Consider the following 17,275-nt stretch of genomic DNA (forward strand, 5'->3'; position numbering starts at 1 on the left):
TTTCTGCGAGATTTCATCTCATATTGTTCATCAAATAATACAATTCGCACTACAGAAATATCTAACTTAAAGTTTCTAGATATATAAAAGAAATCCAAAGAAATTACAATGACTTGCTTCTAAACCTGAAGCTTAATAGCTTTTCACTGGTAACATCGAAATACATTTATTCCAACTACACCACGTTACTGACACGAATAATATAAAATAGGTAATAAATAATAATACATATAATTATTATGTAAAAATTTTTCAAAATCATATCTGAGACATGATTTTGAGTTATTAAGCGTTGCCTGTAAGAACTGGTCTGCTCTAGTCACTGCAACTGATTTGTTTTATTGGTTTGTTTTATTTTAAATTTTATAATCAGATACTGCTTAGTAGTTTGTATTAACACAAATTCATTATTTATATAGTTAAACTATTTGAAAAAAGCAACAGCTGAGTTTCTTGTCCGTTCTTCTTGGCTGAAATTCCATTCCGAATGGGCGATAATGAGAAAAGGACTATTAAATCTAAGTTTACTTGAATAAAAATATTTGTTTCTTTCCCTCTCTTAGTTGTTTGATGGACTGACCTTTTTTTACAAGTTCCTGACGTCATTTAAAATAAAAATCACAGCACGGTAGACATGTTTCGAGATGGCACGTAATTTCAATGTAATTTCTCTTCCCGTGGACTAAACACGACTTTGTTAATAGGACTAGCATCACATATTATAGTTTGACTAATATTTTAACCTACGGGTAAATAGGGAACACACAATTTGTGTTTTTACCTATATAGCAATGTATAACTGATTATAAGTTTAATTCCCCTCTTTTTTTATAATATTTCAATACAAAAATATATAAATTTTTATAATAAAGATTATTATCTATATATAGATTCATAAAAATATTACAAAATGTCTATTACGTACTAACTACTAACATTAAATTACAAATACCATTATAAGGCACGATATTAATAACATTGATTTACATTACATTCATATAATTTCTAAGTATGACTTTAATTCGACACGACCTAATGTTTGACGAGACAATAATAATTACTCCAATATAAATATGTAGGAAAAATAATCACAAATTGTCCAGCTTTGGACCTGATCTTCGAGATTCAAAATTACCTAATTATTAATCTAAAATAGATGTTCATATACTGGACAATATATCCTGACAATATATATATATATATATATATATATATATATATATATATATATATATATATATATATATATATATATAATAAACTAAGACAGTAATTCTTAAAAATTAAGAATAATAAAACAATTTTGGTCTCCCACATCATTTTTCTCATTTTTCTTTAATAAATAAATTGACGTTGACATTGACCAGTATTTTTACTGTTAGAACTCGAACAATGCTAACGATTTCAATTTCACCTTACAATAAGTACGTTTAAAAACAAATAAAATATAAATATAAAAATAATTTAATGTATAAAATTATGAGAAAAAATTCGACTAACATTCAGATTCTAATTATAAATTAAAACGTAAACTGGCCACTCAATCGATCATAATCTCGAGATGTGTAGAGCCGAGCCTCTCCTTCAAACTCGGCGTGTATTTGATATTGCGAGCCCACGCGCGGCATCGAATGTTTATAATCTGGTGCACTGAAAATAAAAATGTTTATATTATATAGTATAAATGTTAAAATTTAAAATTATACTCCAGCAAACAGCGAGTTTAGTTGTGAAGATATTATAAATCTGCGCCTTAATATTATCGTTAACTGCTAAAATATAATTTACACAAAATATTTGTTAATTGAATTCGCGTGAAAATATCTATTTATTTATAGGAATACCAACAGCATATTGCATCATAACACACACACATATAACAAACATTAAATACAATACAATAATTATTTATTTATTTAAACTTGAATGCACAGTGAAATTTTTCGAACATTTGGCGGACATAACATCGATGATATTCTCTATCAGTCAACCATTGAGCAAGTCATATATATATATATATATATATATATATATATATATATATATATATATATATATATATATATATATATATATATATATATATATATATATATATATATATTAATATAATCAGACTAAAACAAACATACACATTATATTTAAAATAAATATATAAAATTGTACTTTAACAAATAAATAAACCGATTAGAAGAGCAAATAAAACAATCAATTATTATTACAAATTCAAATATAAAAATGTATGTATATTCTTGCAATTGTTTTATAGTAAAATATCAATTTAAGAGCAAAATGTAAGACAACATAAAATATGGTTTCAATATGTAAATAAGCCCTGTTAATGGCAACAAATCTTTATCTAAATCGGTTTACAGTTGGCAATGACATTTCATAACAAAAAAATACAGGTCAATTAAGGACCTTCTGCTTTTTAAAACACTTAAAAACTGAATTTAAACCTACTTTATATATATAAGAATAGATATCAAATAATTTAAAATTTAATGATTAACGTTAAAATTAGAACACTACCCAGGGAACTGAGATCTATCTGTGAATTTTTTAAACTGATTTTTTTTTTTAAATAAAACGGTAATCTGGGCAACAAAAAGCACTTTAGATGAAGCTAAAATAAATTAAAGAAACCCACAAGTTGGTTTGAGGAGCTGCACTGCTACCAGGGGACTGAGGTAACCTGGCGTGTTGTCATACGGGAAATATGTCTCTGGCAGACCAGGGTATGGCCAATATTTCAAAGGGCCCAGAGCGTCGACGTCGGCTGGCCGCTCGCCCATGCACGACACCCACACTTTGCGACGCTGAAATTAAATCAAATTAACCACAGGTAATAAAGATCTTAAACTGCTGAATAGATTTAGCAGATACAGTTTGACAGAAGAAGCCAGAACTTTTTTAATAACATGAAAGTCTTAAACTGCGCCATTAACATTATAAATACACCGCGGCTCCTTGATACACCTCATGCTCGATTAAGAAGTTATAGTTCTTTTCTCTATAACTTAATTGCCAGTAAATCTCACGCGTTTCCATTTCTGTGGTTTTATGCTTTCTTACTCTGTAATTAAATTCCAATATCCAGTCCTTGAAATCGAAAAACCACTATCAAGCTGTTTGAGATCAGGGACACGAGTGAGTAATATGTAGCCAAATAAAGGACTTTTGTACAAAATAATCCTGTGGTAAAATCTGGATTCAATATACATAGCTATCATAAAAGCTGTTCACTCACTTGCTGCGCCGTTGTGGTGGAATTGATATACTCCTTGATGTCTGGAGGCATCGTAGGGGGCAGGTCGCCGGGATCGTCGTAGAAATCGGGATTCCAGTTGAATAACTGATAAAAATTTTAATACATAGTAGTAATAAAAATAAGGATCTACCTAAAACAATTTCTGTGTATTTAATCAATGAAGAGGACATACATACATACATATATCATATATATAATAATGTAATGTGAGGAACAAACATTTCTTACAAAATATTTATTCTTGAACAAGACCCAAGCCATTATGAAGTTTGGATCCTGTCGTAAAGGCAAGTTTTTCAATCCAATACTAGTTTTTTTATTTACAACACAGGGGGCAAACGAACAAGCGGCTCACCTGATGGTAAGTGACCGCCGCCGCCCATAATCACCCACAACACCAGCGGCATTGCAGGTGTACTGCCGGCCTTTTATAAAGGAATATGCTCTTTTCTTGAAGGTTATGATGTCGTATCGGTTTGGAAATACTGCTGTTGGATGTTGATTCTAAAGAGTGGTTGTGCGTGGGAGAAAGTGCCTTGAAAAATGCACGGTAGAGGACTGCCACTTGTCCATATAGTTGGGATGAAAATTTGGTTTAGTTTACCAAATACAGAATACTCATTATATGTTTTTTTAGAAACAGCAAGAATGGCGACGTCACCAACCACTTACCCTATTTAGTTTGATGATGATACAAGGCGTTTTGGAGGAGTAGCCGTAATTGTTCTGCTTGGAGCACGGTCCAAACTGCTTAGTGTCGAATGCGCACACTTCCTCCCGCGGCGGCTTCACATCACCGCACTCGCGCTGATTCACGCCCTTGTTGATCAGTAGGCTTTTGTTTTCATAGGCTGTAATATTTTTTTTTTAAATAACACATTATATAAATATATGTAGAATTCAGCCATGTATTGTTAAACGAGCTTTTACCAACGAATAAGATCCCGGGTTCAATTCTGGATATTAATTTTTTCTTATTGAATAATCTTTGTTCTGGGTTTTTTTTTTTACAACTTAGAATGGCAAACAAGCTGACGGCCCACCTGATGGAAAGTAGTAACCGTCACCTATAAACATGAGCAGTACCATGGACATAACAGAGTATACTGTTTCGCCCATGATACCCCCCATGCGTTGCCATTCCTGAGGACTCAGATGTTATTCCTCTGTACCCTGTAAATTCACGCCATATCCACTCTTCAAACCGAAACACAGCCAACGAAAACATAAACGTTTCACGGTTGAAACACGAATGGACAGAGGTACCCAAGCAGTCGACTATTGTACAAAGTCTCCCTCTGGTGTTGGCAGATATACGATGGCTGGTTCCTAATAACACAGGAGATCCTAGTTTGGGAAGTCACATAAAAGATCCCGGTAGTAGATATGTGGGTCTATTCGACGAACAACGGATATCGTTTAGGATCTGATCCCATATGCGAAAATAAGTGTAGCAGATTCAATGGAACGTCAAATACGAATAAATAAAAAAAAAAATTAACTATAGGCATTTCATCTCTTAGATAATTCAAACGACAATATATACAAATCACTCACGTGCTAGAAATTGATTGATGTTGTCCACATACTTCTTGACCTGTGTGGAGTTGTCAGCCGAGTACCAGATGAGGGCGCCCTCCTCGAACAGCAGCGGCCTGTGGCCCATGCCGGGGTTGTCGCCTGAAAGTTCAGCCGTTTAGAGATATATGAGTAATGTAATGTAATAAAATTGAAATTTTCTGTACATGGGAGATATTAAAGGAAACTTAATATAAGGGGTCTTAGTCTAAGGGTGATAGCTGAGAATGAAAACAGGCCAGTTAGCTCGTTATGATGAATTCATCAGGAATTAACCATGATAGTTTCCAGGGGGAACCGCGAGGAGATCGCATTGGTTGGGTATATTGCGAGCAATGGGATTCTCAGTCTCCATCAGTAACAATCCCTTTCCCCCCGCCTAATTGCGGTTGCCAATCCGCCTGCCAAGCGTGACAACTACTAGCAAAAACCCACTATTGGGAGGCTTATGTCCAGCAGTGGACAGTTAAAGGTTAATATTATAACAATGATCACATCAGTCTTTGATTGTCTACTACCGGACATAGGTCCCCCCATATTGGAGGGTTCTGCAAGTAGTTGCCACGCTTGATTTGTCTTGTATTGTGGTATCATGTTTTAAAAGGCACACTGCTGTCTATCCCTAGACCATCGTTTCTCAACCGAGAGGTCGCGACCCTTGGGGAGGTCACGTTTATCATTAAAAGAGGTCTAACGGTCCACCTGATGGAAAGTGATAACCGTCGCCTATAGACATGAGCAGTACCATGGACATAACAGAGTATACTGTTTCGCCCACCAAAACTGCTTCACGGTTGAAACACGAATAGGACAAAGGTACCCAAGCAATCAACTTTTGTACAGTCTCCCTCTTACTACTTTTTTTCCTTTTTTTTTTGGTTATTACTTGTTTTTTTTATTACACTATCGGTGTGATAATAGTGGATACAGGGAAAAGACTAATTATTAATTAAAATATAAAATTAATTAATTATTTATTAATTAATTTTCTAGTGACGGGGTCGCAAGACTTTCTCCATAACTTTTTGTTATTTTTCGTGGATCGCGACATAAAAATGGTTTAGAAACAATGCCTTAAACCATTAAATTCCTTTAATCGCCTTATGCGACACCCATAGTCAAGTAGTAAGTAGTCACCCATAGGCAGTAAGTCAAGTAAAAAAATACCTACCTATAATAGAGTCAGCAAGCGTGAAGTAAGGAATCCTTTCATCCATCGTGGCCAGGAGACCGCACATACAGATCGAGAAAAATATGATGATGCAGATGTACATCACCAGGTAGATCAAACCGATGACACCTGGAAAACAGGAAAGCGTAAAATCACAAACCGGACCAATACTAAAACCTGTTCCTTTTAAACTACAATAAACAAAAATAGCAATACTTCAATCAAAGATACGGCACGTCTGATGGTAAACGATTAACATAGCTTATGGACGTCAACTCCAGAGACTTTACTGACGTACTTCCGAATGCATATTCCAAAATATGGATGCTGTATCTAATATTAATGTAAAATTTTATTTGAAAATTATAATAGAATAGGCATAAATTTGATTACGTATACATGTGAATAGTATTTATATATATTTATGTATTTGTTTTTAATGGGTGATAATGGTAAGCCCGGGTGTGCTATCGGGATACGCTGGCGGGGCACCAGTAAAGGATGACAGGTGAGAATGAAAGCAGATCAGTTAGCCCATCGTGACAAATTCCATTAGAATTAACCAAGATGGTTTCCAGAGGGAACCGCGTGGAGGTCGACCTGATAGAATGTATTGCTAGCAATGGGTCAATTAGACCGCATTACTAACAATACCTTTCCACCCATTTTTATGTATTTGTGTAGGTGTTTATATGCATGTATATATATAATAAATTCGTCCATTGTTTTCTCATTGTGATTATTTCTTGTAATTGTTTATATTTATAATAAGTTTACTATTGTAATCTTTTGGAGGAAACAATAAAAAGTATCTATCTATCTATCTATATTAGCTACAAAACTGAAGTACAATGTTACATGTACATAAAATTGTTAGAAGCTATAAACTATTGTACTGAAATAGTTTGTTTAGCTATGTACTCTGAATATTGTGGGCGCGCTGTACAAATATAAATGATTGCAATATTAACACATTCATGTAAATTGAGTGCTAAATGGAACATAACGAGCTTTGTGTTTGGCTTTTATTATGTCATTGTAGAAATTGTTGAATATTTAATTTATATATCTGTATAAGTATTATTCGTATAAGATAACAGAAACACTAGGTGTCATGTCGTATAGGGAAGTCAAGGATATGGCCTGGGATAGAGCTGGCTGGAGGAAGATGCATGAATTAGCTGCACCGACAAGAGGAAACTGTTAAATGAAAAGAGAGAGAAGTATTATTATTTTTATTAACTATATTGATAAAGAAGTACCACATTCATGATTCACTGTAGATCCCAAATGTTGATTGGTGGGGAACCTTTATTGGAAGCTGTTTTGAAAAAAAAATTTTTTGGCTTTAAATATTATAGTATGAAAACTGTGTACACACAAAGAAAAAAAACGACTAAACAAATTATTTTGATTTAAAAACTAATCTACTGCGCCGATTTTGATAAAATTTCTACGAGATCCAATTGTAAGTATATTTTTTCAGATAAAAAGAGAATTTTTCAAATCAGTTTAGAATTGGCGGAGTTGGAATGGGTTCTAACAACCCCATTGCTAACAATACACCCTATCAGGTCGACCTCCACGTGGTTCCCCCTGGAAACCATCGTGGTTAGTTCTTGTCGAACTCTTCACGTTGGGCCGACGGATGCCTTCCTCCTCACCTATCATCCCTCATTGGTGCCAGGGTGTACCGATAGCGCAGGCGGGGTTACCATTTTCATTATCATATATTAAAAAAAAAACTGACGGAGTTATGAGGCAAGGAACATTGAAAAAAAATATAAGCGAATTGAGAACCTCTGTCTTTTGGGAGTCGGTCGAAACGAATGTTGTTTCTAGCTTAATAGCAGTGGATAACATCTCGTTTTACCAAATATAGGTACCCTCACTCGCCCACAATCCGTGGATACGTCATTAAATCAGTAGTCAATGACGCGCGTACAGTGTAAACATTCAGTTTTCGTTACTACCAGCATATCGAACTATATTCCAGCTATTTTGGACGCCGAATCGATTCGTGCCGAGACCGCTTGTTCGTTTGTTTATCGTTTGTTGACGTCCCAAGAAGTCCCACTTCACAATCTAGAACACCTAGTTCAATACTACATTCTTAGTAACATAAATGTGAAAGTAAGTCTGTTTATTTGTTACCTTATAGCGCCGTAACGACTTAACCAATCATTTAAAATATACATTTATATATTCACATTTTTTTATGGGTGAAAATGGTATGGGTGAAATGGATACGCTGGCGGGGCACCAGTGAAGGGTGATAGATGAGAATGAAAACAGGCCAGTTAGCCCATCATGATTAATTCATCAGGAATTAATCATGATAGTAAACGACTCCAATTATGGCAAAATTAGTTAATTTTATTTAAAAACTAATCTACTCAACCTATTTTGATAAAATTTCTGTGGGAACCAATTTGAAAGTGTACCCTTTCAGATAGAAATAGAACTAACATAGTTATGAGGTAACAGACATTAAATAAATATGCAGACGAATTGAAAACTTAGTCCTTTTCTGAAGTCGGTTAAAAAAAAAGGTAAACAGGTGTGTTACAAGAGAAAATTAAACCTTGAGATGACGCTAATTAGCATCAATACAACATTTACATACACTTCGACGCAAATTCATATGTCTGCATGGCTGTGATTCAATTTGAAGGGTGGGATATGGCAGTGAATTTACAGGGTACAGAGATATAACACCTGAGTCCTCAGGAATGGCAATGCATGAAAGGTATTATGGGCCAAACAGTATACGAAATAGTTGATTTGCCATTCTAAATTGCATAAAAAAATGTAAATGATTCCATTTTTTTAAATTATTTTACATATTTTCCTAAACTATGTGTTATTTTGTTGAAGTCCATATTACTGGTTATTTTATTAGAATTATTTTGTTTAATTCCACTACCATTAGTATGTGTGTGACTGGCAACACTCGAAGAAGTAATTCTAACCAAATAACCAGTTATTCTTTTTATACAACTTAGAATGGCAAACAAGCTGACGGTCCACCTGATGGAAAGTGGTAACCGTCGCCTATAGACATGAGCAGTACCATGAACATAACAGAGTAACTGTTTCGCCCATGATACCCCCAATGCGTTGCCATTCCTGAGGACTCAGGTGTTTTTCCTCTAAAAGGGTGGGACCCTTTGAACCGAAACACAGCCATGCAAACACAGCTGTTTCACGGTTGAAACACGAATGGGACAGAGGTACCCAAGCAATCGACTTTTCATCAAGAATGGTATTTTATTACTATCACAATGTGTATAGGCGACAGTTACCACTTTGGGCTATTAGCTTATTTGTAATTTTAAGTTTCATAAAAGAACCTATTCATTAACAACTGTTTCCCATGGTTTTACTTGCGTGTACAATATTTTGTATAGAACAAAATATCCTAATTTTTTTAATGGATGATAATGGAATGCTAACCCCGCCTGCACTAACGGTATACGTTGGCGGGGCATCAGCAAAACTTGATAGGTAAGGATGAAAAGGCAAATCAGTTAGCCCGTCGTGATGAATACAGTTTCAATTCAGCACGATGGTTTCCAGGGTGAACCACGTGGAGGTTGACCTGATAGGGTATATTGCTAGCAATAGGACTGGTAGTCTGCATTGTTAACACTCCCTCCCCCCCCAAAATCCTCTGTTAAGTTTGGACATAGCCTAGCCAAACATAAAATTTTATTGGAACCCGTTCAACTATTTAAGCATAAAAAAATTAAAAAAAAAAAACATGATAAGGAAACAAATATACATTATATTTATTATCAGGATTAAATGAAACACAAACCACTTGAAATAAGTATATCATTATAAATATGTTGCTATGTACATCAAGGGGCGAATGGCGCGATCCATCCACCGTCGGTTACCACCCTGGCCTTGCACATACCTACATACAGACATTTATAGGCGCAGTCGTGTAAACTGTTGCCGAGGCCGCACCACTATTTATGGCTCCAGTAAACTTTATTGGATGACGTACACGATCTTGTATTATCTAATATTACCGGTATAGTATAATACAATATTTTCTGAACAGTATGTAAGTGAATGATTGAAAAAGTTCTCGCTCATTTTTTTACTTTATCCGAGCAGTAAGTACTTTATATTATTCTCAATTTCGTGTATAATATATGTAGTATATTATATATTTTATACCAAGCCAAGTATATTTTATACGCTTTATTTTTAACCTTTTTTTTATACAACTTAATATGGCAAACAAGCTGACGGCCCACCTGATGGAAAGTGGTAACCGTCGCCTATACACATAAGCAGTAGCATGGACATAACAGAATATACTGTTACGCCCATGATACCCCCATGCGTACACTGAGGACTCAGATGTTATTCCTCTGTACCCTGTAAATTCACGCCATACTTCAAACGCCCACCCTTCAAACCGAAACACAGCCATACAAACACAACCGCTTCACGGTAGAAACACGAATGGGACAGAGGTACCCAAGCAATCGACTTTTGTACAAAGTCTCCCTTTTCCGAAGTTCGATCAGATTTCTTTCTATCGGTCTCAGCTCAAATGGCTTCCAATTCGTTAATGCAGAAACGTTAGGAAACCCCCAGTCTCCTAACTACTTAAGCAGCAAATTCCAGTACCGTTTTGAACCTCACGATCGTAACCTTCGTTCCAGTACTACTCTCCAACTATCTATCTCCTCTCACCGTACTGGTTTCGCTTCAAACTGTTTTCTCCTACATTCTTCACGACTCTGGACCGCGCATCCTGATACCATTAAGAGACTACCGACTAAACCGTCTTTCAAAAAAAAACCCTTCATGCTCACATTTTTACTTTATCCGAGCAGTAAGTGCTTTATATTATTCTCAATATCGTGTATAATATAGTATATGTCATATATGTGTAAGTATATTTATTATTCATATATATTTATTCGTTTATATATGTAATTTTAGTATGTATGTATATCAATAATTACTAGTACCACATTCGAATATTCAGACACTTCCCTATGGTTGAATGGGAGAGAATGCTTTTAGCATTAAGTCCGCCATATACACATATATGTACTAATGAATAAATAAATAAATATATGATGACTCTAACGTTTACTTTTTTACTATATTCCGCCGAAAAAATCACAATAAAATCATGTTTTTCCTACCCTTATACCAATACATTATTATACATTAAAAAAAAAACACGAAAAATGCTTTTAAATCCCAATTTTATTTTACTTAAGAATACATGTATAAAACATACGTACTCATATTTAATAGGAAGTTATTTTATGAGGAAATTTCTCATGGTGTTCTTAAGTAATTGATCATTACTATAGTGGTACGGTCGCGCCCATCTGTAGGCGAGAGGTACATTATGCTTCTTTATTTATACTTTACCAGACTTTGTACAAAAGTCGATTGCTTGGGCACCTCTGTCCCATTCGTGTTTCAACCGTGAAGCAGTTGTTCTTGCATGGCTGTGTTTCGGTTTGAAGAGTGGGATATGGCGTGAATTTACTGGGTACAGAGGAACAACACCTGAGTCCTCAGGAATGGCAATGCATGGGGGGTATCATGGGCGAAACAGTATATTCTGTTATGTCCATGGTACTGCTCATGTCTATAGGCGACGGTTACCACTTTTCATCAGGTGGGCCGTCAGTTTGTTTGCCATTCTAAGTTGTATAAAAAAATAAAAAAAACTTTTTTTTATTAGATAATAATGGTATGGTAACCCTGCCCGCGCTATCGGTATACACTGGCAGGGCACCAGTGAAGGATGATAGGTGAGGATGAAAAGGCAGCTCAGTTAGCCCATCGTGACAAATTCAACGATAAATTAGTCACGATAGTTTCCAGGGGGAACCGCGTGGAGGTCGACCTGATACTACATTTATACTTAAACCTACTAGCTGTGACCAGGATATGTTTGTTGAAGGAACGTGCATTGTTAAGTATGGGGATGTCAATCCCCATTGCTAGCAATATATCCTGTCAGGTTGACCTCCACGCGGTTCCCCCTGGAAACCATCGTGATGAATTTAATAACTGTAACTAACTGGCTAACTGACCTTAAAAGAACTACATATATATATATATATATATATATATATATATATATATATATATATATATATATATATATATATATATATATATATATATATATATATATATATATATATATATATATATATATATATATATATATATATATATATATATATATATATATATATATATATATATATATATATATATATATATATATATATATATGTGTGTGTATGTGTGTATATACCAATACATACACTTTTCAATATTATAATGTGCTAGTTCTTGCTATGTTTAGAATACCACTTTCCATACGTCTGTGTAGATTTACTGAGTTTTCTCGGTAAGTTATGATTGGTATACGTTTAAAATAACCACCGTCCGCGCATGATTCACTGTTAGGTAGATACGAGTGCATATGGCATTAGTTCGCGCGCGGTGTAGCTAGCAACATTTATGAAGTACGATATTAGATTTACTACTCCAATGCTGTTTTTTACGGTTTCACATCACCGTCTTTATGGAGTGAGCCATTCTCCATGGTTACGGCGCTATCTTAGTCAGGATATTGTCTATCTGTGTGCCAAATTTCATAGATTTGCGTTCAGCCGTTTAAAGATGTTTGAGTGATAAAAAACTAAACATATTTAGAAAGGGGGGGAAAGGGATTGTTAGTAATGGAGACTGAGAATCTCATTGCTAGCAATATACCCAACCAGGTCGACCTCCTCGCCGTTCTGCCTGGAAACTATCATGGTTAATTCCTGATGAATTCATCATGATGGGCTAACTGGTTTGTTTTCATTCTCATCTATCACCCTTCACTGGTGCTCCGCCAGCGTATCCCGTTAGCGCAGGCGGGGTTACCATACCATTTTCACCCATCAAAAAAAAAATTTTGTAACTTTATGTAAAATTTGTAAGAAATAAGATTAAAAACGATCGTATAGCTTAGAAAAATTTACAATCGATAGAAAGAAAAGGTTTTAGCGTGACAATCTCGTACAAATATATGCACTGTAGATCAACCTCCTACTCCATGGAGTTACAACAAGGCGCTATCGGTATACGCTGGCGGGGCACCAGTGAGGGGTGACAGATGAGAATGAAAAGGCAGGTCAGTTAGCCCATCGTGATGAATACACCTGGATTTCAGCACGATGGTTTCCACGGGGAGGTCGACCTGATAGAGTATATTGCTAGCAATGGGACTGGTAGCCCGCATTACTAACAATCCCTTTCCCCCTTTTAGGACCATGTTTCGGTTCCGTAGGTCATCACTGGCAACACGCAGTGGAAAGACCTTCATCTTCAAGCTGTGATCACTATGTATTTCATGAATTCCCGATTATTCTCGATCTCTAGAATACCTCGGAAACAGATAACACCTTTATGTCCTCCGTTAAGAAGAACAGTGTTAGGAGCCAACTCGCCTGTACCCAGATTATGTAGGATTCTAAATGCTCACAGCGATCAAATTGACATCAATTTTGGATCCATCAACAGCAGATTTAACTTTTTGAGGAAAATCTTAAGACATAATTTCTTAATCTACTTATTATTCGGATATTGTTATTGTCATTGTAAATAATTATTAAATATTATAATAGTGCATGTGGTGTTCGCCTATAAAAGACTTTTACATTGGGCAAAATTATTTTTTGTGTTATTGATTATGTAGCATGTAAAATGTAAAAGTTGTATGTGAACGTAAATAAATAAATAAATAATTCTCGGATACACGATTCCGCATTCCCAATACAAATATTTCCAATGTAAACAAAACATCTCGACGTTCGTCAGTATGTTTTATCACATATGAAATAATTATTTTTAAATTAAATCAAATTGTTTATAATTACTCCTCTCCATCCAAAGGTTGCCTGGAAGAGATCGCTTTTAGCGATAAGGTCGCCCATTGTTTTCTCATTGTGATCATTTCTTATAATTGTTTATATTTGGGGGGAAAGGGATTGTTAGTAATGGAGACTGAGAATCCCATTGCTGGCAATATACTCAACCAGGTCGACCTCCTCACGGTTCCCTAGAAACTATCATGGTTAAATCCTGATGAATTCATCATGATGGGCTAACTGGCCTGTTTTCATTCTCATCTATCACTCTTCACTGGTGCTCCGCCAGCGTATCCCGTTAGCGCAGGCGGGGTTACCATACCATTTTCGCTCATCAAAAAAAATAACTGCTTCACGGTAGAAACACGAACGGGACAGAGGTGCCCAAACAAACGACTTTTGTACAAAGTCTCCCTCTATTTTGTCTGCTTTGTTCAGTATAAAATAACTACAACCCATGTTACTCGCTTTTAATGTAGTGATGGGGCACTGGTGACTTGTAACATAGGTTCTTCAAAACCTACCGCAAGCACCAGTCTCTCACACAACTGGTCTCAAATATTTAATTGTACCTCAAGTTGTCACTTTGTACTACCTTTTGTGAAGAGAAAATAAACCATTCATTCATTTATTAATTAATCGATTTTTTATTTGTACTACCGTTGGAACACCAGCAGACTGTCTTATAATCAAATCAATTCATTTGTTCACTTCGCAGACTGCTGAAACATCTTAAAAGCATTACAATATTTCACTGTGACACCATGAGTCGTATAGAGGGTGGCAATCGATATGCGAAGTTTAATTAAAAAAGTGCCAGATCAAGGTCGGATGTTACGGAAAGTTCCGTCGGTATATAAAATTATTGTACAGTAGACGGGCTCGGCCGCTCCTTCAAGATGTCTCACTCGTGGGGAGAAGGGAGACAGGAGGGATTGTTAGTAACGGAGTCTATAGGCGACGGTTACCACTTTCCATCAGGTGGGCCGTCAGCTTGTTTGCCATTCTAAATTGTATAAAGAAAAAGTCAACCTTCGGCAAAACAGAAATGTAATTAAGCAGTGAAAAATTGAAAATTATTGTAGATAAACAGCTATAGACGTAACTTACATATACAAATATATATATATATATATATATATATATATATATCATAAAAATACACATGCAAATATAAATACACGAATATATACTATAATACCAATACGCAACGATACAGATCATAGGTGATGATGATGAAGATGATGAACTGATAATCATGCCTATATATATATATATATATATATATATATATATATATATATATATATATATATATATATATATATATATATATATATATAAAATTTTATTTAAATTGATCCTGCAATTCTTAATGGTTACCGACAACAGATTTTATTCATAATTATGTATGTGTAGCAATTTTCAATATATTTCTTAGACTTTGTACAAAAAGTCATCAGTTTGGCTACATCTGTCCCATTTGTGTTTTTGTTATTTTTTTTTTTTATTTATACAACTTAACAAACTTGGCAAACAAGCTGACGGACCACTCGATGGAAAGTGGTAACCGTCGCCTATAGACATGACCAGTACCATCATGTATACTTTTCGCCCATGCTTCCCATGCGTTGCCATTCCTGAGGACTCAGATGTTATTCCTCTGTACCCTGTTTTCACTGTCATATTAAAACACAGCCATGCAAACACAACTGAACAGTATCCAAGCAAACGACTTTTGTACCAACTCTCCCTTTGGTTACAAAACAGAGCAATGCTTGCATATCATTTTTATGGTTTGAAAAGAGACATAACAATAAATTTACGGGATACGAAGGCTTAACAACTAAGTTCCAGAAACGACGACACGTGAGTAGAATATAGTAAAGTTTTTTTTAATGAATAATACTAGAATGAAAAACGGCAACCCCGGCTGCGCTATCGGATTACGCTGGCGGGGCACCAGTGAGGGATGATAGGTGACGATGAAAGCAGATCAGTTGACCCATCGTAATAAATATACCTGAGATTCAACGCGATAGTCTCCAAGGAGGACCACGAGGAGGTCGACCTGACAGGGCATATTTCTAGCAATGTGGCTGATAATCCACATTACTTACAACCCCTTCACCCTTTCTCTAGTATATTATTAGTAAGGAAGTATGGGTATCACGATGTATTTTATGGTGTCCATGACTCTGTTCATGTTTATAGGCGACGTTTACTACTTTCCATTTCTTTTTTTATGGATGATAATGGAATGGTAGCCCCACCCGCGCTATCGGTATACACCGGCGGGGCACCATGAAGGATGATTAAGGATGAATATTTCTTAGCCCTTTGAATTCAACAAAAACTGTTCACATGGTTTCGTGGAGATGGACCTAATATTATTGCTAGCAATGGGGCTGTCAAACTCCATTGCTAACAACCCCTTTCCCCCCACTACTGTCCATTAGATGGGTCATTAATTATATGCCCCAATCCATGTTGCATGAAAAAAAATTGTATGCAACGTATTTTGTAATCAAAATTCAAACTCGAAAAGTTCGAAAAGAAATTCGAAAAGTTGTAAATGCACAAAAATCTACATTGTAAGTGTAAATTGTTGGCACTTAATGTAACTTATATATACTCTATGTACCTTTCAAAATAAAATTGTCTTTACTTAAATTGTATGGCAATATTATTATTATTTTTTTTTTAAACATATTTACGAACAAATACGAAAGTAAATATTTTTATAAAAAAAAATCTTTCGATTAATAATCATTTTACTATTTATAATTATTTTACTATAATTATTTTACTATGATATCGTGAAAAAAAAAACACAAAGAGACATGGAATTGAAAATTTTCTCTTTTACGAAGTCGGTTAAAAAAATAAAGTTTTAAAAACATACCAGATGTAAGACAAATATTCGCTATTTTAAACTTTCAACACGATTACTAATATAAATTTATTTATTTTTATTTCCAAATAAATTTTTTTTTGTTTCAAATTATACCAAAATTTACAAAAAAAAAATATTTTTTTTTGTGAATAATCACAGTAAATATCTTATTTTTTTTTCAGATAATATTAAAAATAATCTCACCCCATCGTTTCCCGGTGCGCCCTAGGAAGGTCCTCTCCTCTGGATTCCAAATGGCGTACTGTATTTGCTGGAAGAACGGCCTCTGCGGCGGTCTCCTGCAATAGTCCACCACGCCGTTGGGCTTGTCCGCGCCCATCGTGCCTGATCCGCCGCCGCTAACTGACTACTCTAGTAGGCAGCTTCGCAATGATCGCTGCGCTCCAACAGGAAAATATTGTGCCTACACCTTTATC

General features: G+C 35.1%; 1 protein-coding gene across 1 annotated transcript; it reads right to left on the bottom strand.

Annotated features, from left to right (window-relative positions):
* Positions 1-1,291: 1,291 nt before the first annotated feature.
* Positions 1,292-17,226, bottom strand: LOC128202021 (sodium/potassium-transporting ATPase subunit beta-2-like). The gene is made up of 7 exons (XM_052900813.1): positions 17,043-17,226; positions 6,021-6,149; positions 4,829-4,951; positions 3,944-4,122; positions 3,251-3,355; positions 2,651-2,819; positions 1,292-1,650 (listed from the first exon to the last, which is right to left on the bottom strand). The coding sequence occupies exons 1-7, from the start codon at positions 17,176-17,178 to the stop codon at positions 1,541-1,543; spliced, it is 951 nt and encodes a 316-aa protein (XP_052756773.1). The 5' UTR covers positions 17,179-17,226; the 3' UTR covers positions 1,292-1,540.
* Between the last annotated feature and the right edge of the window lie 49 nt (positions 17,227-17,275).

This window comes from Galleria mellonella, unplaced genomic scaffold, assembly GCF_026898425.1.
Source record: "Galleria mellonella isolate WM207_F2 unplaced genomic scaffold, CSIRO_AGI_GalMel_v1 utg654, whole genome shotgun sequence".
In the NCBI taxonomy this organism is placed as follows: domain Eukaryota; kingdom Metazoa; phylum Arthropoda; class Insecta; order Lepidoptera; family Pyralidae; genus Galleria; species Galleria mellonella.